We start from the raw sequence: 22,803 nt of genomic DNA, 5'->3' as shown, positions 1-22,803 counted from the left end.
AAAGACTTAGGGCTCCTACTGGCTTTCTTAAATTAAACCTTCCCTCCTGGAGTGAGTTTGTTTATAAATGTTGCATTATATTAGGGGATTTTCCAGTGACAAGAGAGTTTCTTTACCAGACAGGTTGACTAGTTGGGGCTGCTGGCAGAGTTTCTGCAGCTGGGCTTCTCAAAGCAGCCCAGCCAGGCAAGGCTACACCCTCATCTGTTCCCCAAGTGATGCTTCTCAGGAGTGTCTACCAATCAGGTCTCAATAGGAAAACAGAAACCACACCAGTCATTCTGACAGAAAGAATTTAACTTAGACAGGTACTGGAGGCTGAAAAGGCAAAAGAGGATCGTCAAGATAAACACAGAGGCAGTAACTGCAGCAGGCGGCTGGGACTGGAGAGCAAAAGAAAGAGCCTGGGGTCCTAATTAATCAGAAGCTTGGCAGAGGGGCCCAGCAGAGCTGGAACCCAGACCTCCAATGAGAGGCAACTGCCTTGTATCTCTGAGGCTGGCGCTGGCAGTGTAGAAAAAACAGGAAGACACTGCTTTTCGAAAGAGCTGTCTGCTTTAGTATGCTCTGTGAGGAAGGAGAGAGTCCCTGCTCCTTCCTCCAGCCTTGCTGACAGAGCCTAACCTGGAGTTGGTTGGCCACGAGAATAGTTTGCAGAGTTGTAGCCCCAGTGCCACACAGTAGAGTATAAATGTGTGGGTGTAAGCTGAGAGACGTTGGTTTCATAACCAGCACAGGAGTCTGAACAAAAGGATTAGGGTAGATGACAATATAGAATACCCAGGCCACAAGTATCCACATGTTCTCTTTCACTGGGATGTCACCAATGTTTACTTCTTTGCACATCACAGAGACCTTCTTATATTATCTTATTTAAAGGCACATGATGGTAACATCATACCAAATAAGAAAAGGGGTATATCAAGGCTGTATATTGTCACCCTGCTTATTTAACTTACATGCAGAGTACATCATGAGAAACGCTGGGCTGGAGGAAGCACAAGCTGGAATCAAGATTGCTGGGAGAAATATCAATAACCTCAGATATGCAGATGACACCACCCTTATGGCAGAAAGTGAAGAAGAACTAAAAAGCCTCTTGATGAAAGTGAAAGAGGAGAGTGAAAAAGTTGGCTTAAAGCTCAACATTCAGAAAACTAAGATCATGGCATCCAGTCCCATCACTTCATGGCAAATAGATGGGGACATAGTGGAAACAGGGGCTGACTTTATTTTTCTGGGCTCCAAAATCACTGCAGATGGTGATTGCAGCCATGAAATTAAAAGACGCTTACTCCTTAGAAGGAAAGTTATGACCAACCTAGATAGCATATTAAAAAGCAGAGACATTACTTTGTCAACAAAGGTCCATCTAGTCAAAGCTATGGGTTTTCCAGTGGTCATGTATGGATGTGAGAGTTGGACTATAAAGAAAGCTGAGTGCTGAAGAATTGATGGTTTTGAACTATAGTGTTGGAGAAGACTCTTGAGAGTCCCTTGGACTGCAAGGAGATCCAACCAGTCCATCCTAAAGGAGATCAGTCCTGGGTGTTCGTTGGAAGGACTGATGCTGAAGCTGAAACTCCAATACTTTGGCCACCTGATGTGAAGAGTTGACCCATTGGAAAAGACCCTGATGCTGGGAAAGATTGGGGGCAGGAGGAAAAGGGGACTACAGAGGCTGAGATGGTTGGATGGCATCACCGACTCAATGGACATAAGTGTGAGTAAACTCCAGGAGTTGGTGATGGACAGGGAGGACTGGCATGCTACGGTTCATGGGGTCGCAAAGAGTCGGACACAACTGAGCGACTGAACTGAACTGAGCTGATGGTAACATGGAGAAGCTGCCTGTGTGTTCTGGCCCTGAGGAAAGTGGGAGACTGTCCTGGGCCCAGCATTGGTCTACTTTGCCCTCACTTTGTCCCTGACCTCCTGCCCTCAGGGCCTGGAACAGCCTGGTGCAGCCTGATCAGTGCTTCTCTCATCTAGCTTATTTCTAACTTGTTCCTCAGGAGCAGGTGGGAGGGTCACCAAGCAGGATAGTCACCCTACTCTCCAACCCTGTTTCAGCCAGAATAGCTCCACAGCATTTGTTTGTCACATTTGGTTTCCAAGTCAGTTTACTTTTGAAGAGGAGGTTGTGCACGGAGTAATAGGTGGCAGACCCTTGTCCTAGAGGGAGAGCCTTCCAAAGGCCAGCACCAAGATGCCAACAAGGCTGACTTCTGATAACCTTCCCCTCTGAGATGTCTTCTCTCCCTACCAGCCTTAGGCAGGTATCAGTCCCTGTTCATCCCCTTCAGAGGCCAACCCTCCCCCAGACCTCTTAAGGGTGTCCCTTCAAAGGCATGTTGGTGGGTGGTCCACTAAATGCTCAACATTTGGGTGCGTGGGTTGCACTCATTTGCAATGTAGGTATAATCTGAGATCTTGTTTTTTGTTCATATGTTGGTTGATGTGTTTTTCTGCAAGAAGTCTTTTAATCCACCCTAGAGGAAGAGAAAGGGTGGAAAGGGGTGACTTGGTAGGAAGGAATGAATAGTATATTTCCTTTCCCAAAGGGACCCTGGACCCATACCTGCCACTATGAAAGCATAAACATGGAGACAGTTGGCCCACACTCCCACCTTCACTTGCCACTCCCACCCCCGCCCAGCAGGCACTGAAGCAGACCTCAACCCGCAAGTCTAAATCCTACCCAAAAGCCCACTGCCTTTGGCTACCCCTAACATGTAGCTGAGCTCACCATAGGCAAGACAGATGGGGGATGAGGCTCATGAAGCTCTGGAAGAGGCTGGAGCATTTAAGCAAGAAATTTTGAGTCCCATGTACCCAAATATGGTCTAAATGGAGAGACTGACCTTGTTTGGCTATATAGGAGTTTTTGCAAAAAGACCAGGTAGTTGGAACATCAAAAGATTATTGTTACTTAAAATCAAACCTCTCAGGTTAAGGACTTTATCAAAGATGCAAAAGTCTGGGCTCACTGAAATCATTTATTTTTAGATTCCACATATAAGGGATGTCATATGATACTTCTTCTCTGTCTGACTTACTTCACTCAGTATGACAGTCTGTAGGTCTATCCAGTTGCTGCAAATGGCATGATTTCATTCTTTTTAATGGCTGGGTTAAAAAGGTTAGGTTGCTTATTTGAGATTTTTCTTGTTTCTTGAGGGAAGATTGTATTGCTATAAGCTTCCCTCTTAGAACTGCTTCTGCTGCATCTCATATGTTTTGTACTTTGTATTTGTACAAATAAAAGTGCTTCCACTTTTATTTGTCTCTGTTGTTGTTCAGCCACCAATATATTAATCTTTATATTCATGGAGATAAAATATATTTGGACAAAAGTTTTTATCTTCCTTTTCATAAAGTAGTTTTCTCATATACTTTATAAATATGTAATTTTCATGTATTAGATGGTATTTGGGATATTTATATGATGTGTAGGGAAAATGGCTACACTTATTGACGAGCTTAAATGGTAAAATGTCCTGATTTTAATAATCCTTTAAAAAACGGTCTCAATGTCAAAATTTATGCTCTTGTTTTTTATGCCCTTCTTTTCTTAAATAGTACATATCAATAATAATCTCATTTTCTAATTCTTTATAGTTTTCATTCTTTGGTAGCACTTTTTCTGCCCTAACTTAGTGTAAGGATAAATTCAGAACCTAGTGAGCTCCGTAAAAGTGGAGCTGCTTGCCCACCTCTTCCCTCCAAAGTGTTTTAGAGTCCTTTTGCTTTCGTGTCCATGTGCCTGGGTTTTTTACTTTTATCACCCTTCTATTTCCTATGGGGCTGTTATCTATCCTTCATTCTTTCTTGCATCCATTTATATAGTTTTAAAAATCATTCCAAAAAAATATAATGCTGAGAGACTGGTGATGATCCTCAGACACAGCATCCCTCTATACCAAAGCTCAACTTGGGCAAATCACTTCTGCTATAATTTGTGGGGGCGAAGTGGAGGCATTGCGGTTGACAAGAACAAATGAAATGGCATATGATAGAAAAGTACCAAACTTCTAGTGATATTCAACTGCTTTTGTATTAATTACCCAAAGGCTCCCCTTGTCAGTAACAAACTATCCTCCAGATAATTGAAATTTGCCAAATATTTTTAAAAATCACGGTATTTTGATTTTATATAACCAAGAATGATACATCTGAAGAGTCTCACAGCCCCTTAGGAGTAATGCCCGTTGTGTGTGTTTATTTACTCCAGAAAAAAGAGGCAGGGGCTAGAAAGATGATTTCATGAGCTATTAAATATTATCACAACTACCACAAAACCCATTGTTGTTGTTCAGTGGGTCAGTCATGTGCAAATCTTTGTGACTACATGGACTGCAGCACGCCAGGTTTCCCTGTCCTTTACTCTCTCAGAGTTTGTTCAAACTCATGTCCATGGAGTTGATGATGCCATCCAACCATCTCATCTACTGTTGCCCCATTCTCTTCCTGCCCTCAAACTTTCCCAGCATCAGGGTCTATCCAATGAATCAGCTATTCACATCAGGTGACCAAAGTATTGGAGCTTCAGCTTTACCATCAGTCCTTCTCATGAGTATTCCAGACTGATTTCCTTTAGAATTGACTGGTTTGATCTCCTTGCTGTCCAAGGGACTCTCAAGAGTCTTCTCAAATATCACAATTCAAAAACATCAATTCTTCAGCACTCAGCCTTCTTTATGGTCCAACTCTCACATCCATACATGACAACTGGGAAAACCACAGCTTTGACTAGATGGACCTTTGTTGGAAGAGTGACGTCTACTCTTTTTAATATGCTGTCTAGGTTTGTCAAAGCTTTTCTTCTAAGGAGCAAGCATCTTTTAATTTTGTGGCTGCAGTCACTGTCTGCAGTGATTTCGGAGTCCAAGAAAATAAGGTGTCACTGTTTCCATCATTTCCCCATCTATTTGCCATGAAGTGATGGGACCAGATGCCATGATCTTAGTTTTCTGAATGTTGAGTTTTAAGCTAGATTTTTCACTCTCCTCGTTCACCTTCATCAAGAGGCTCTTTAGTTCCTCTTCACTTTCTGCCATTAGAGTGGTATCATCTGCATATCTGAGGTTATTGATATTTCTCCTGGAAATCTTGATTCCAGCTTGTGCTTCATCCAGCCTGGCATTTCACACAATGTGCTCTGCATAAAAGCTAGACAAGCAGGGTGACAATGTACAGCCTTGATGTACTCCTTTCCTGATTTTGATCCAGTCCATTGTTCCATGTCCGATTCTAACTGTGGCTTCTTGACCTGCATACAGGTTTCTTAGGAGGCAGGTAAGGTGGTCTGGTATTCCCATCTCTTTAAGAATTTTCCACAGTTTGTTGTGATCCATACAGTCAAAGGCTTTAGCATAGTAATTGAAGCAGAAGTAGATGTTTTTCTGGAATTCTCTTGCTTTTTCTGTGAGCCACTGGATGTTGGCAAATTGATCTCTGATTCCTCTGCCCTTTCTAAATTCAGCTTGTACATCTGAAAGTTCTCAGCTCACATACTGTTGAACCCTAGCTTGAAAGATTTTGAGTATTACCTTGCTAGCATGTGAAATGAGCACAATTGTACAGTAGTTTAGATATTCTCTGGCATTGCCCTTCTTTGGGATTAGAATGAAAACTAACCTTTTCCAGTCCTGTGGCCACTGCTGAGTTTTCTAAACTTACTGGCATATTGAGAGAAGCACTTAAACAGCATCATCTTTTAGGATTTGAAATAGCCCACCTAGAATTCCATCACCTCCACCAGCTTTGTTCATAGTAATGCTTCCTAAGTCCCACTTGACTTCACATTCCAGGATGTCTGGCTCTAGGTGTTATTAGACCACTGGGTTATCTGGGTCATTAATACCTTTTTTTTGTACAGTTCTTCTGTGTATTTTTGCCATCTCTTCTTAATATCTTCTGCTTCTGTTAGGTCCTTACTATTTCTGCCCTTTATTGCGCCCATCTTTGCATGAGAAGTTCCCTTGGTATCTCTTATTTTCTTGAAGAGATCTCTAGTCTTTCCCATTCTATTGTTTTCCTCTATTTCTTTGCATTGCTCACTTAAGAAGGCTTTCTTATCTCTCCTTGCTATTCTTTGGAACTCTGAATTCAGATGAGTATCTTTCCTTTTTTCCTTTGCCTTTTGCTTCTCTTCTTTTCTCAATTATTTGCAAGCCCCCTCAATCATTTTACCTTCTTGCATTTCTTTTACTTGGGGATGGTTTTGGTCACTGCTGTGAGTGGTGACCAGTCTTGAAGGTGAATCAGAGAGTCAAAGGTGAGTTTGGGGACAGGAATCACAGAAAGCAAACGGTGGGGGAGTTTCTGCAGCAACGGCAGTTTTCATATGTGACCAATCACACAGGATGTCTCTGAAGCAGATTTCCTGACAGCCCAGGGATGGAGTGCCAGTGTGGCCTTCTGGGCTGTCATCTCTTCAGCAGCATCTGAGCAGTGTCAGGGGTGAAGTGGGATGGGTTCCTGGACAGGGAACACGGGAGTCTCCAGGCAGCAGGGCCTCCCCAACAAGCCACCTGGGCTGGCTTAGAGTAGGGGAACCACAGTGTTCTTAAAGACTGGAGGCCTTTCTCAGATGCCACTGGACTGTGCCCTCCCAGGGACCCCCACTTCATCCTGGTGAGGGGGAAACTATCCCAATAGTACTTGATATTGGACATCTCATTCTCTTAGTGAGGGAGTGTTCAGAGCTAATTTCAGTACTGTGACATTTCTTGCATCCAAATGTTGTGAAGCAAATTCATACTTGCTTCATGCATCTCTGGTGGCTCAGACAGTAAAGAATCTGCTGCAATGCAGGAGATCCAGATTCAATCCCCCAGGTAGGGAAGATCCCTAGAGAAGGGAATGGCAACCCACTCCAGTACTCTTGCCTGGAGAATTCCATAGACAGAAGAAGGCTACAGTCCATGGGGTTGCAAAGAGTCAGACACGACTGAGTGACCAACACTTTCATGCATAATGTATATAAATTAAATAATACACTTGTAGAAATGCCATTTTCCTGATGTTTTTGCTTTGTGAAGCATGGAGAAATGGCCTGATGGCAATATATAAGGCCTAGAAATTTGTAGAAATTTGCCAAGGAAAGCATTGCTTTATCCTGCTTGACCATGAAGGCAGAGCTGGTCCCCTGGGGCAATTCTTAAACCCCAAGATGAGGATATTCCTGGCATAACTGAGTAAACCAAAAATGGAATCTTACAAATACACCCTCTCCAGTCCCAAGGGTCAGCAGGTGGCTGCAGATGATTCTGGCATTTCCTACTGCTTATTTAAAAGGAAAACGTTTTTATAATAAAACAAAGAGTATAGGTTTGTCCTTCAGGAGACCTGAAGTCCCAGTTCAGTCAAGGATACTGATTCCTGTCTATTTCCATATTCCAGTTGGCACCATTCATGTCTGCATTCCTCAGAAATGGTTTTGCTGCCTGGAGATCAGAGACCATGATGGGAGAAAGAAACATGTTTATCACTGAATGATAGAAAGCAAAAGGTCACATCATCTATTGATAATGCAGAGAGGAAGACTTCCTTCCTGGCCCCACTGCCTGTGGGTGGGACCCTGTGGGCCAGATTTGTGAGGTTTCCTGCAGTGACCGCCACAGTGCCAGGGTTTTCAGGTAACCACACGAGCAGCAGATGGTGCTTACAAATAACAGACAAAAAATGTTCAAGCTGGGTGAGGAGCTTAAATCTCCACATTTTACAGAGCAGGATGGCAGGCCAGGAAAGGTGGATGAGTCATCCATACAACCTATAGTGGCAGATGTAATCCTTGTCCATACCAGTGCTCTTACCAACCTGGGGCAGTAGGTGCCATGTGAAATTGCTGACACGAATTTCAAGAACATTAGGAAACAGACAAACAGAAACTGTTGTCTAAGAAAAAAACAAAGGCCACCTATAATTCTACCACCTAGAAACTCATAAGTAACATGTCAATCTAGAACATATCCACAGTCACTCTGCCTGAGTACTCTTTGTCTCATTCTATGCTCTGCACCAGAGAATACAGAGTTTTTAGTCACTTCTTGAAGGGTTACAGGATTGCCCATCTACCAGGTCACAAAGCAAGACTTGATAAATTCCAAAGACTGAATATCAACCAGACCATGTTCTCAGACCATAATGCCAAAAAACTGGAAATCAATCACAAAAGAGTGGGAGTTGGGAGTTCAAGGTATGATGCAGGGAAACCAAAGCTATCACAAGATTGTAAAATAATTATTCCCTAATTAAATATATATATACACATATATATTTTACCTTATAAATTTCAATACTGGAAACTAAATGACAGTACTAAAATTATAAGGTAAAAAAAAGTATATACCGTATTACTCATTACTTAGAATTCCAATGAAATGGCAATGTATTAAAATTTGTGGGGCTTAGTAGATAGAGGAGAATTTGTAACTTCAAATATAAGCTAACCAGTTCACTTAAGAAGCTGAAACAGGAGCAACAAAGCAAGCTCAGGAAACAAGAAGGAAAAAATAAATGGTGAAAAGCAATGAGTGGGAAAAAAATAAAAAATAACAAAATTCATAAGCTAATTCTTTGAAAAGATAAATGAAAATTCTGGCAAAATTGGTTAAGGAAAGAGGTGAGAAAGAGACATTATATATTAAAATAGACATATATACAATGAAAAGGGGGGAAATTACAGACTAACAAAAATAAAAGAATAATGCAATAACCACTTTGAAGCAGTCTTGCCAAGACACCAAATCTGCATTTGATTAAGAATTTAGTTTAAACTACCAATTTACAGGAATACAGAGGACAGATCGATCTAGAGATGCAGTCTTGGGAAACCCTAGGCAATGTGATTTCTTCCTAAGAGAGTGAAAACAGAGTTGGAAAGGAACAGAGGTTATGAGAGATTAGAAAACAGGCAACCAAGCCCAATATATAGATTTTGTTTGGATTCTGATTTTTTTTTAAATTTTAATGATATTTATGAGACAGTTAGAACTTTAAACACTGGGTCTTTGTTGACATTGAGAAATTGTGAATATTTGGGGAGGAGATGTTGGCATTATGGGTAGACTGAAAAAATACTGGAGCATTTATAGTTGTCATGATAAAACATCTGAGCTTTGCTTCAAAATAATATGAAAGGCGATGAAAATGGAGGTATAGACAAAATAAAATTGGCCATGAGTAAATAACTATTGAAGCACAAAGGATGCAGAATTCTGTATATGTTTACCTGTGTAAGTGAAAAAAGGGAGAAAACCGCCCAGCCTTTTTGTGAAGTTAATGTAATTTTTACTTAAAAGCAAATCAGGACAATACAAAAGAAAAAAAATGATGGCCCCATTTCACTTATGAATGAGAATGCAAAAAGTAAAATGCCAGGTGATCTCCATCCAATAATATACTAAGAGATATGGTTTACCCCAGAAATAAAGGAAGACTTTCCAGAGAATGCATAGTGCTATTCATTACAGTTAAGGCTAAAGGGAAAAAAACCATCATCTCTTTCAATAGATGCAGAAAAAGCCTTTAATGTACATCTATTGAAGTTTTTATAATTAAAAAATCTGAGCAAACTAGGAATAGAAAAAAGAAGTTCCTTAAATCAGTACCCCAAAACTGACATCAAAATTTTTTCTTAATGGAGAAAATTTAGGCACATTTCTTTTAAGATTGGGAAGGAGACAAAAATGTACTATTACTGCTACTATATAGCAGTGCTAGAGATCCTAATCAATACGTTAAGAAAAGAAAAAAGTTTTAGCGATTTGAAGGGAAAAATAAAACTGCAATTATTTATTTAAAAATATGATAATCTGCATAGAAAAACAACAGAGCAAACAACCTATTACAATTAATAATAAAATTAAGCAAGGTTATTAGAAATAAGGTCAACATACACAAATTTCTAACTTTTTTCTACACCAGTGCCTCCCAACAAAGAGTGATTTTGCCTTGCAGGTAGGATTGATAAATTTGACAAATCAATTTTAAAACGACACCAGTGTAAGTTGAATTTTAGATAAGCAATTCATAATTAAACATGTCCTGTACAAAAACTGGGACAAAACATTAAGTGTTAGTGTTTTATGTGAGAATCCCACTCCAACAGGAATTTTGGCAATGTCTGAAGACATTTTCAGATATCAAAGGGAAGGGCTGCTACGGGCTTCGATGGTGTAAGACAGGGATAGCACTAACATCCTACAACACACAGGACACCTTCTTTTGAAAAAGATTATCCAGCCCCAAATCTTAACAGTGCCAAGGCTAAGAATCCCTGCAATAATCAACCAGAAAATATAACAAAAATCAGGGATCATGCACAAGTGTAAACTGTCTCAGTTCAGTTCAATCACTCAGTCGTGCCCAACTCTTTGCAACCCCATGGACCACAGCACGCCAGGCCTCCCTGTCCATCACCATCTCCCAGAATCCACCCAAACTCATGTCCATTGAGTCAGTAATGCCATCCAACCATATCATCCTCTGTTGTTCACTTATCCTCCAGCTGTCAATCTCTCCCAGCATCAAGGTCTTTTCAAATGAGTCAGCTCTTCACATCAGATGGCCAAAGTATTGGAGTTTCAGTTTCAGCATCAGTCCTTCCAATGAACACTCAGGACTGATCTCCTTTAGGATGGACTGGTTGGATCTCCTTGCAGTCCAAGAGACTCTCAAGAGTCTTCTCCAACACCACAGTTCAAAAGCATCAATTGTTTGGCGCTCAGCTTTCTTTATAGTCCAACTCTCACATCCATACATGACTACTGGAAAAACCATAGCTTTGACTAGATGGACCTTTGTTGGCAAAGTAATATCTCTGCTTTTCAAAATGCTGTGTAGGTTGACCACAACTTTCCTTCCAAGGAGCAAGCATCTTTTAATTTCATGGCTGCAGTCACCATCTGCAGTGAGCCCCAAAAAACAAAGCCAGCCACTGTTTCCCCATCTATTTGTCATGAAATGATGGGACCAGATGCCACAATCTTAGTTTTCTGAATGTTGAGCTTTAAGCCAACTTTTTCACTCTCCTCTTTCGCTTTCATCAAGAGGCTCTTTAGTTCTTCTTCACTTTCTGCCATAAGGGTGGTGTCATCTGTGTATCTGAAGTTATAGATATTTCTCCCGGCAATCTTGATTCCAGCTTGTGCTTCATCCAGCCAACATTTTGCATGATGTACTTTGCATATAAGTTAAATAAGCAGGGTGACAATATACAGCCTTGATGTACTCCTTTCCCAATTTGGAACCAGTCTGTTGTTCCATGTCCAGTTCTAACTGTTGCTTCCTGACATGCATACAGATTTCTCAAGAGGCAGGTCAGGTGTTCTGGTATTCCCATCTCTTTCAGAATTTTCCACAGTTTATTACGGTCCACACAGTCAAAGGCTTAGGTATCAACAAAATTCACAAAGCCTCTATAAGAAGAAAATTTGAAACTCTGAGAAAAGATTGTAGTACACAGAGAGACATTCTATGTTCTTATAAATATTCAAAAGGTCAATTCTACCCCCCAAATCAGTAATTTCATTGCAACTCTAAACAAAATTTAAGCTTTTTCTTTTCTGGGATTTGATAAACTTACTCTAAAATTTATATGGGGGAATAAAGGACCACGAGTAGCACAAATTTGGAAAAGAAAAGAAGGACTTGCCCTGCTAGGTAAAGCACTCTAGATAGTCCTGGTAATAGAAAACGTCTGTGGTTCAGTGACAAATAGTGGTGTAAGGACAAACAAAATAGATCAATGGCGCAGAAAGGAGTCCTCAGAAACATACCGTCAGGAACTTAATATATTCAGAAGAAGAGTTATGAATCAGTGAGAAAGAGTAGGCTTACTAAGGACACAAAGGAAAAGAAACACTGCACTTTACCTGATATTACATAGAAAGATGGACTCTCTAATGGTTTTACAATAACCCTTAAAAAAAAGTAAAACTATTAATAACTTTAATAGAAGACAATATTAATAGGATAAAGGTGAGAAAGGTCAAAGTTATAAAACAAAGTAAAAAAGAATTGATGGGTTTGGTTTTTCCAAAAGGATTCCTAGTCAACAAAGAATACAGTGGACAAAATTAATAGATTGGGAGAAATTACATTCAATACCTGAAGCCAATAAGGGACTGATAATCTAGATTAAATAAGAGACTCCAGCAAATCAGCAAAAGAAAAGAAAGAACCCTGGTTGAAAAATCAGCAAGGAAAATGACCAGGCTATTAACTGAAGTAAACATAAAAAGAGTTGTTGAAAGTCATAGTGGAGAAATGTAAATTAAAACAATCATATTATCTCACTTTGTACTAAGCACATTAATAAAATGTAGAGAACAAGATAATTTGCCATTAGGGTTATTAATGGCTGGGGGTAGCCTTTTAGGAGAGTAATTTGGCAAGACAGGATCAAATTAAGCAAATACACAACATATGATCCAGCTCTCCTGCTCCTGCGTGGGTACATGCCCAGAGAAATAATTACAAAGATAATTAATGTGCAAAGCTGCTGGTTGCAGTGATGTTTGTATAGCTGGGCTGAGTCAATCCACAAGTCTATTACTGGGAGCACAGGGGGGAAAGCACACAATAGGATTTTTATGCAGTAACTGGAAGTAATGACTCAAATGCGCACAAAAGCAGCATCCACGAGTTTTGTTTTGTTTTGTTTTGTTTTAGGCAAAAAGTGATTTTTTTTTTTTTTTAGCCAACAGCATTTTATAAATTAAAAATCACACACACAAGACACACAAATAAGTTGCACATCAATACAATAACATGATTGCCACTTGTTAGAGAAGAATGGGCAAAGGATAAAAGGTGATAAGAAAATAAAAAAGCAAGAAAGGTCCTTGCAAAAACTAGAAAATGTCTTGAATGGTGGGGGGGCGGGGCACGGGCCATGGGCATTTAAGTAATCTAACCTACTGCCCCTGGGGCCCAAACCGAAGAAAATGCAGCAACAAAGAAGCAAGAGAAAGATAAGACAAGCTGGCAGAGGCTGGAAAAGCTATTTCCAAGCCAGATACAACCTGGGTGCACTGTCCATTTGTTTGAAGGAAACAGATTTCCCCAGTGGTGAGGAACCCTACAGAGGAGGTGGGAGTTGTAAAGGGAGCAGCCTGAGGGAAATCTGTCAGTATGGGTGGCCCAGGGGATTATAGGTTCTCTGAGTGCAGAAACCTGAGATAACTTTCTTCTGAGCATCTTCAGTTCAGACCCTCAGTCATGCCCAACTCTTTGTAACTCCATGGACTGCAGCACGCCAGGTTTCCCTGTCAATCACCAAATCCTGGAGCTTGCTCAAACTCATGTCCATCGAGTCAGTGATGACATCCAACCATCTCATCCTCTGTCGTCCCCTTCTCCTCTTGTCTTCAATCTTTCCCAGCATCAGGGTCTTTTCTAATGAGTCAGTTCTTCGCATCAGGTGGCCAAAGTATTGGAGCTTTATTTTCACTATCAGTCCTTCAGTGAATATTCAGGACTGATTTCCTTTAGGATTGACTGGTTTGATCTCCTTTCAGTCCAAGGGACTCTCAAGAGTCTTCTCCAACACCACAGTTCAAAACCATCAGTTCTTCAGTGCTCAGCTTTCTTTATGGTCCAACCCTCACAACCATACATGACTACCGGAAAAACCATAGCTTTGACTAGATGGACCTTTTTGGCAAAGTAATATCTCTGTCTTTTACTATGCTGTCTAAGTTGGCCATAGCTTTTTCTTCCAAGGAGCAAGCATCTTTTAATTTGATGGCTGCAGTCACCATCTGCAGTGACTTTGGAGGCCAAGAAAATAAAGTCTGTTACTATTTCCATTGTTTCCCCATTTGCCATGAAGTGATGGAACCACATGCCATGACCTTAGTTTTTTGAATGCTGAGTTTTAAGCTAGCTTTTTCACTCTCTTCTTTCACTTTCATCAAAAGGCTCTTCAGTTCCTCTTTGCTTTCTGCCATAAGTGTGGTGTCATTTCCATATTTGAGGTTATTAATATTTCTCCTGGCAATCTTGATTCCAGCTTGTGCTTCATCCAGCCCAGCATTTCACATGATGTACTCTGCATATAAGAAGCAGGGTGACAATATACACAGCCTTGAAGTACTCCTTTCCTGATTTTGAACAGGTCCATTGTTCCATGTCTGGTTCTAACTGTTGCTTCTTGACCTGCATACAGGTTTCTCAGGAGGCAGGTAAGGTGCTCTGATATTCCCATCTCTTGAAGAATTTTCCAGTTTGTTGTGATCCACACAGCCAAAGGCTTTAGCATAGTCAATGAAGCAGAAGTAAATGTTTTCTTGGAATTCTTTTACTTTTTCTATGATCCACTGGATGTTGGCAATTTGAGCTCTGATTCCTCTGCCCTTTCTAGATCCCGCTTGTCCATCTGGAAGTGCTCAGTTCATGTACTGTTGAAGCCTAGCTTGGAGAATTTTGAGCATGACCTTGCTAGCATGTGAAATGAGTGCAATTGTGCAGTAGTTTGAACATTCTTTGGCATTGACCTTCTTTGGGATTAGAATGAAAACTTAACTTTTCCAGTCCTATGACCACTGCTGAGTTTTCCAAATTTGCTGGCATATTGAGAGAAGCACTTAAACAGCATCATCTTTTAGGATTTGAAATAGCTCAACTGGCGTTCCATCACCTCCACTAGCTTTGTTCATAGTAATGCTTCCTAAGACCCATTTGACTTCACACTCCAGGATGTCTGGCTCTAGGTGAGGGATCACACCATCGTGATTTTCTGGGTCATGAAGATCTTTTTTGTACAGTTCTTCTGTGTATTCTTGCCCCCTCTTCTTAATATCTTCTGCTTCTGTTAGGTCCATACCATTTCTGTCTTTTATTGAGCCCATCTTTGCATGAAATGTTCCCTTGGTATCTCTAATTTTCTTGAAGAGATCTCTAGTCTTTCCCATTCTATTGTTTTCCTCTATTTCTTTGCATTATTCACTTAGCAAGACTTTCTTATCTCTCCTTGCTATTCTTTGGAACTCTGCATTCAAATGCAAATATCTTTCCTTTTCTCCTTTGCCATTCACTTCTCTTCCTTTCTCCCCTAATTGTGAGGCCTCCTCAGACAACCACTTTGCCTTTTTGTATTTCTTTTTCTTGGGGATGGTTTTGATCACTGCCTCCTGTAGAATTTTATGAACCTCTGTCCATAGATCTTCAGGCACTGTATCAAATCTAATCTCTTGAATCTATTTGCCTCACAAGTAGGGTCAATGGGAGACACTGCAGAAAATTAGAAAGAAGTCAGTTATTTCTAACCACCTCCCACCCCAGCACTGTGGTTCTAGCTTCTGACCCAGCCATCAGGATAGAAGTGGAGATGTTTTATGTTGCTAATCTCTGGGTTGCTCCTCTACACTGTGGAACTTCTCAGCTCTACTATTACCTCTGTAACCAAGTCCCTGTGTTAAAATCTGTTTGAATTAACTGTAGTAGATTGTCTTCCTGACCAGATCCTGGTACAAGTTAGGCAGACCCCTATTTTGTTATTTTAAGTCATGCAATCACAAATACCCTTAAAGATAAATCTTGGTCTCCAACTATGTGTATTTCCTCTTGCAGATTCCTAGAAAAGTATACAGAACCCTGTTTTTTTTTTAATGGACATTGCCTATTCCTCTCCTAAATGACTGTACCTTGCACTTCTACCAATAGTATGTAAGTATGCTCCTATAAGCTCACCAATTTGAAGTCAGAAAAATAGGGTCTAATTTTAATTTCTTTTCCTTCACCACTAGCAAGTTTGAATTTTGTGTTCTGCCTATCTATTATTCTGTTAGCCTTTATCTGTTCCTTTTTCAGTTATTGTCAAGCAGGGCCATGTCAATATCATCAGTGGGTATCACTAAGAACTTGTAAGAAGTTTATTTACCAGGTTTGTATTTTGCTTATTAAGGAAAGGGTTTTAAAAGATGGTAAGGAGAGGATAGAGGCAAGTGCTTTTTAGAGTTCATATAAGTAAGGACTTTATATCTTGAATGTGAATCATATATACCTACAGAGTCTAGCCAGAGTCCCTGAGGGTTCTGCCTCATCTCAGCCAAACTGCTTAAAACAGCAGACTGCCACACCAGCCATGGTTTCAGCGGTGCTTGAAATCCAGGGGCTCAAACACAGCCTAGGAAAAATCATCTAGCTCCCCATTCCATTGGCACTGTGTTTCTGGGGTGAGAAATATCTGGGATCAAGGCCAAGTGTTGGCCACACGCCTGTCAAGCACGTATAGTCAAAATCAAAACATTCAGCAATTACTCAGATGGGTTAGAAAATACTAATATGCTTTAAAGATGACTGCAACTCTTGAAAAGTCTCATGAATCACACGTGGAATATTTGAAAAATGTTAAAATTTATTAATAATAGTTAACATCACACAGTTAATCGAACTAGTTCTTTATTGTACATGACAACATCTTCACTAGACTGAGTGCTCAAGGGTGTGAGATGATCTGCTATTGAGCACATCACAGTCAGAGATTGAGAGTCAATATATTTACACAGGCTAAGCAGCGTCAGCAAGGAACTATCACCTATCTGTGGGAATACAACAGTTCAAAATGCGTTTTCCAGCATTCCGTTTTAGAAGCCACACACACAGCTCTACCTTTTAAAAATGTGCAATTTCACAGACGGTGCCTAATTTTTCAAGTTTAAAAGTTAAAGTTCACTTCTATTTCTTGGGCATCCCTTAGTGATACACAAATCTAGACACTGTTCTCACTACAAGTTTGATAAATGTGCAAAATTTGGGTGCTCTGAGTTGTGTCGTTCCATTTTTATTTTGATCCTTGTATCCTACTCAACATTGTTAAAAAGCCTTCCCCTCTTTATTATGAAGTATTCGGGTTTAATAAAAATATTAAAATGATTTAATATTTTAGGGCAGGAGTGGGCTCTCAGATTCAGGATTAACTGCACTCTAAAAAGTAGGGTAAGGAAGGTTTTAGGTCCCTTCCCCTCTCCACCCAAGCAGTTTGAAATAAATACTTCTTGTAAAAACAGCTCAGCCTAGGAAGTCTGTGGACAATACCTCTTATAGAACATTTACAAAACAAACCCAGGGTGAAATTTGCTAGAAGCATACCAAATGTGTTGTCCCTGAAGTTTTGTATGTTTGACAAATAGTTTGGTTTTGGTTTGCTATCAACGATTAGACCATTTTGCAAATATTTTTGGTGGCTTCCTTTATCTTGTTAGAGAGGTTTAAAATACTACTAACTGCCCTAAGAATGAAGATTGCTAAGCAATTTATTTGAAATGATTCGTTTCCTTTGTTAACGTCTCATGTAATATTGTGCCAGACAAGTTTCTAGACTGAGCAACCATTTGGTGTGGTTTCTTCAGTCCATAGTCCCAACCTCCTTCACACTATCCCCAGACACCTTCCAAGTTTCTGAGTCTGCAGGGAAAGGAGGAGCTGCTTGACCATTCGCTCACTTTAATGATGTTTTCCTTCTCTTCCTGGAGATGAATGAGGTATTTCTAGTAACCAATCAGTATATCTTCATCTTCCATCCTTTAACTACATTGATCTATTGAGACCCTGTGTATTTATAGACATAGCAAATTAACATATAAATACGTTACATACAGAGGATCATACAGTGTCAAGATGAAGGAGCAGATGTACTTCATGAACTAAATACATTTCAAATATAAATTAAAATGAAAATACAGTGTTTCCACTTCTGCAGGAAAAAATTTTAAAACAGACCAAAAAGTCTTCCCGCTCCCAAAGGTCCACTGCTTATTGATGACCTGTGAACCCACTCCTAGGACTCTAGGCTTTGGTTTTGCTTGATCAGTCGCAGGATGCTTTGATTCCAGGAACAGCACCCACTGGAACCCACGAGGCAAATGCTTATAGATGAGGTTGAAGAGGGGCTGCCACATGGCTATCCATGGACTTCCCCTCCATTGCTGCCCCTCCCCCCTGCCTATGGGAGAATCGGGCTCAAGTCAGTGGAAACCTCTCAGCTCTCTGAGAGGAGAAATAGCACCAACCTTCAAGCTGGGGGATGCTTTCCACCTAGAAATGTCACGGTCAGGCTTCAAGGTGAAGCAAACATTTTTTATTATTGTCCCCATCCTGTAGGATTATACAGGGACATGGAATTTGGCCAGGGGGATTACTAAAGATTAAATCTTTTTTTCGAGTTTTAAGAAAATCAGTGGTAACGGTTGTGACAAGTGTGAACAAATCCTTACTTCAAATTGTATTTATCTCAGGAGGGCCAAGGCTTGGGTACCAAACTCTACAATGAGTAGACAGAGACAAAACCTAGTCCAGTGAGGTCCTCTCTGCAAGGAAAAGCCAAGCGGTCTGTTTCTGACACAAGGGGAATGGCATCTTATAATTTAAAGCAGGAAAGAAGGGAAACCAGAGGAAGTCCTTCCAATTGCAGGGGCTCTACCGTTGTCCAGCCTCTCGGATGCGGCAGGCCACAGCAGTGATGAGAGCTGCCCCCTTCCCACTGCCATCTTCTGACTCCAGGAAGGATACATCACATTTTGGAGCCAAGTCCTTCACCGTCTCATGCATGACTTTGGCAAAGCTGAAAAAGTTGGGAGGAAGACAGAATAAAATATCTTAGTCATGATAGATTTGTGTCCTGAAAGATAGGGCCCTAAGAAATGATGCTAGAAACCTAGAAATAATTGAGATGGAGAAGAGGATGATAGCTACCATATTAAACACTATGTATTGTGTTTCAGAAAACTCAGGTTTGGAGAGACTAGCAACATGCCCAAATTCTATGTCACAGTGGGCAAGAGAAGCTAAGTGAGAAGTTAATATTCAACTCTAGGACAAAAGCCTGAGATTATGGCCAGCTGTGTTCTTAAAAGAGCAGTCATTTATGCACGCCTTGCAGAAGTGCCTGTTTATCAGTTCTAGAAGGGAGGACCAAGTCCCATACACGTGATATTCCATTTTCCAGAGATATTAACTCATATCAGACTCATGTCTGACCCCAAATTTCATTAAAGGCAAAAGGAGCAGATTTAGGAGGGTGTTGTTGGGAGATGACAAGAATCAAAGATTCTTCCTGATTTGGGACTAGAGAAAGAGACCATTTGTCATTATCTGCCCACGAAGGCAGGGTCCAGTTGCTCCTCCCCATTGGCAGAGCTGAGAACAGAGGTCCTAACATCAAGCTCCCATGCTAGTGGCTGGACTTCTGTCCCACTCCCAACCCTCATTTGGGACTGAGGTTCCTGTTTTCACAATGACACTGAACATCAATAAGAGAAACTTAGAACTTCTCAGGGTCCACTCTTTGCATTAACTGTGGACTCTGGGCAAGCTTCTCAACTCCTTGAAACAATCATGGTGACACAGTGACAATTCAATCAATGAGTCTCTCCATCCTACCTTCTGCGGATCAAGGGGCCCAGCTCTGTTTGGGAAAGAGACTGAGGTATATCCTGATTTTAAAACAATTTATTCAAAATATGTGCAAGTGAGAGAAGAAAGGAGAAGAGAAATAGTGATGAGAGGACAAAAGGGGGAAGAGATGGACAAAGACTGGAAAAAAGAGTAAAAAGAAAAGGGAATTCAGTATTTCCATACTAGAGATGAGGTTTCTATAGAGGGCTAGACAATTGACACTTTGAGCTTTGTGGGTCACAGTCTGCTGTTAATAGCTGGAAGCAGCCATAGACAACAGATAAACAGGAGGGTATGGCTGTGTTTCAATAAAAGGTTATTTACAAAAACAGTTGTGGCTATAATCTGCCAACTCCTACCCTAGACTACAGAAAAAAATGCTCCAGATTTCCAGCATACATTTACTAGAACATTGGCAGAAGCACTGTTTGTAATAGTCAAAATCTAGAAATAACCCAAATATTCATCATTAGGATAAATTATAGCTTAGTCACTCAAAGGCTACAAGCCCTGAAAATTAATGAACTATGATTGCAGACTTCAGTGTTGATGCATCTAAAAACCATACATGCAGTGTGAGAAAAACCAGTCACAAAAGAAAAGATGCCATATGAGTCCCCTTATGGTAAATTCAAAATTAAGTCAAACTGGGACTTCCCTGGTGGTCCTGCGGCTAAGACTGCGCTTCCAATGCAGGGGGCTCAGGTTCGATCCCTGGTCCGGGAACTAAGATCCCATATGCTGCTCAGTGCAGCCAAAAAAAATTAAGTAAAAATAAACACTGTAGACGCATACATAAAATATGGGAGAAAAAAAGTGATAGACTTACACCTCAGCATTTACTCATGGTGGGGAAAATGAAGGGTGCAACTGGGAGGAGCTCACAGGGGGCTTCCAAGCTGGATGGTAAAACACAGACCTACTTCTAGTTATTAATCTTTAAACTATAATACATGCGCTACACACACTCTTTGGAACGTCTGATAATTTGCCATAAAATAAAGAGAGAGAGAAAGGAAAGCAGGGAAAGAATGAAGAGATGTGGGAGAAAGATGGGTAGGAAGAGTGTAGGTCAGGCACTCACTGAGGGTGTAGCTTGTAGAGGGTCCCGTCCACACCCACTGTCACTCTGAGGGTGTCCAGCCCACGGTTTTCTCGGATTTTGTCCACTACGGCGGCCATGCCTGCACCACAGAGCTGAGCTGCCCGTCGAGCCACCACGGTGCACACCTCCTTGACGATGATGCTGTCATCGCACGTGCTCTCGAGCCCTAAGTGGTGCAGGATGGCACGGACCTGCAGCAGGGCCAGGCAGTCGCTGGGGCAAGAGGAGACGGCCAGTGGTCAGTGACGTACCGAGAGGGCCTGAAGGCTTGCCCCTCCAGGGCCTGGCTCCTTCATCAGAAGCAGTTCTGGGGAACCTGGACTTCCAAGGGCTAGGGGTAAAGGCTACCGTCCGTGAGAGATGGTTCCATTTTTAAACTCAATTCGGGAACTAGCGCTTATCACACTGGCCCACATAGACAGGAACACAAAGAGACAGCTCCCTCTGCCACTTTACCCAGGCAAGGGGCACACTGCTGCTGCAAAACTGATACTCAAAAGGAAATTCACTGGCCATGATTCCACTTATTTGGAAATAGCAAAGACAGTGATGATGCTAATACACGACAGCTTTCAGTTGCAAAGCCCTTTCCTGTCCAGTCTCTCATTGTTCATAGGCCAGCAGGACAAGCACCAACAACCAACATTAGATGCCTGTTCTACTTCCCCACTCTGGGCGGTCTGAGATCTACTTGTGCTCTATTTATAGAAAAAAAGAGACATGTAATCTAGAACAGTATTCTGTCTACCGGTGCAGATAACTTAGGGCCCCCCTCATGTCGGCTGTCCGGTTCTTGCTTTTCAATATGCCTGAGAGTAACATTAATGACACAGCGCTAATTTTCAGAAGGCTCTGAAACTCAGCATTCTAATTTAAAGCAGACTTCTCTTCCCCACCATTAAACTGGAGGAAGAAGGCCTCCCACAGGATGCCACTTGATCCTGGTCACCTTATTACTGCAGCCAGCGGTTAAGAAGATCCTTCTTGCCAAGCACAGGTGCTTTAGTGAGTTATCTTCCGCTGTGCATTCCCATTTACATTCTGTGAGCAGCTATCTTTCTTTCTACTTTTGAAATTGGCCTAGAACCAGCAATACTGCTTTGCACAGGTTGATCCAGTTTATGAAAAAAATCATGATTTTTCATAAGAAATATCACATATTTTCCCTTAAAATGCCAACTGTTCATAAAGTGCTTTAAAACAACACTATATAGATATAAACACGTTAGCTCCTAAACTGATCTTTATGTAAGCCACACCCTGATCTTACCTGAACTGTGAAAATCCCAGCTAGTCTGTCCACGAAAAGGATATACGGTCCATCCTACTCCAGGCCCTAAATTCTCACCTCTCAATCTGAGACAGGAACTTGGTTTCAAAGATTCCCCTTGTCTTGAGCCGCTCTGAGATGCGGCCACGGAAAAGCAGCCCACGCTTGGTGAAATCGATGAGGATGTTACGAACAATCTCGCCCAAGTACATGCCGCTGATCATTTTCTCAAACCTGCAATGCAGGTAACGTTCATGGAGGTTAAAAAGTGTAGGATGTGCTGAGACAGACCAGCCTCCACTGCATTAGAAGGTAGAGAGCATACAGATTCCCGTTGGTGGAAAAGGAAATGCTATTTGACTCACTTAGGCAGGACTCCTGGCGTCCACATGTACTGACTCATAGCGTTCAGTAAAATGTGTCCTGAGACCCAAGGGGATTCCCTGAATTGACTCCATTTAATGGGTTCATTTTCCTTCCAAGGCTTATTCCTGACTTCTCAAGAAGGAACTTACACCAAACCCCACCCCACTTCCAGAAGGGTAGGATGCTGAATCTTAATCCCTGATGTTGCTGAGAATTTAGCATGCTTTCTCTTTAACCTAATCATTTATTGCTTAAATAACTAGCACTAGCTGAGAACTAAACTGGCCAAGAGAACTAAATATGACTACTCAATAGCTTGAGGGTCTTCTGGCTCTGCATAGTGCCTTTAAAAATATCAACATTCTCAACTTCAACCAAGATTCCATCATCGCTTAATCTTGTCTTACTCCAGCCTGTTTTCTTTCATTAATGTCTGGCTGGTTCCTGGAGGCACTTTAATCTGTGACCTCTACTATAGACAAATGTTTGCAAGGGATATTCTGCAGAAGTATGGTCCCTGGTTAATCCAATTAGGAAACACTACATTCAACCTCTTCCTAATGGGACCCCACCACACCAAGGGCTTGGTGATGCTGGGGCTGCCCCCTTGTCCAGTATGACAACAGAGGATGCTACACACAGGATGGATGGAGAA

The 22,803-nt window shown here is 41.2% G+C and overlaps 1 protein-coding gene across 1 annotated transcript in view; it reads right to left on the bottom strand.

Annotated features, from left to right (window-relative positions):
- Window positions 1-16,349: 16,349 nt before the first annotated feature.
- HK2 (hexokinase 2) overlaps window positions 16,350-22,803 on the bottom strand; it is a 67,159-nt gene continuing 60,705 nt past the window's right edge. Inside the window, exons 16-18 of the mRNA XM_061155828.1 lie at window positions 21,861-22,016; window positions 20,492-20,725; window positions 16,350-18,574 (exon numbers count right to left, since the gene is read on the bottom strand). Of these exons, the coding sequence (XP_061011811.1) occupies window positions 18,430-18,574; window positions 20,492-20,725; window positions 21,861-22,016 (535 nt within the window). The 3' untranslated portion in view covers window positions 16,350-18,429. The remainder of the gene's footprint in view (window positions 18,575-20,491; window positions 20,726-21,860; window positions 22,017-22,803) is intronic.

Source organism: Dama dama, chromosome 11 (genome assembly GCF_033118175.1).
Source record: "Dama dama isolate Ldn47 chromosome 11, ASM3311817v1, whole genome shotgun sequence".
NCBI lineage: Eukaryota > Metazoa > Chordata > Mammalia > Artiodactyla > Cervidae > Dama > Dama dama.
This window is presented reverse-complemented; position numbering and strand designations above follow the sequence as displayed.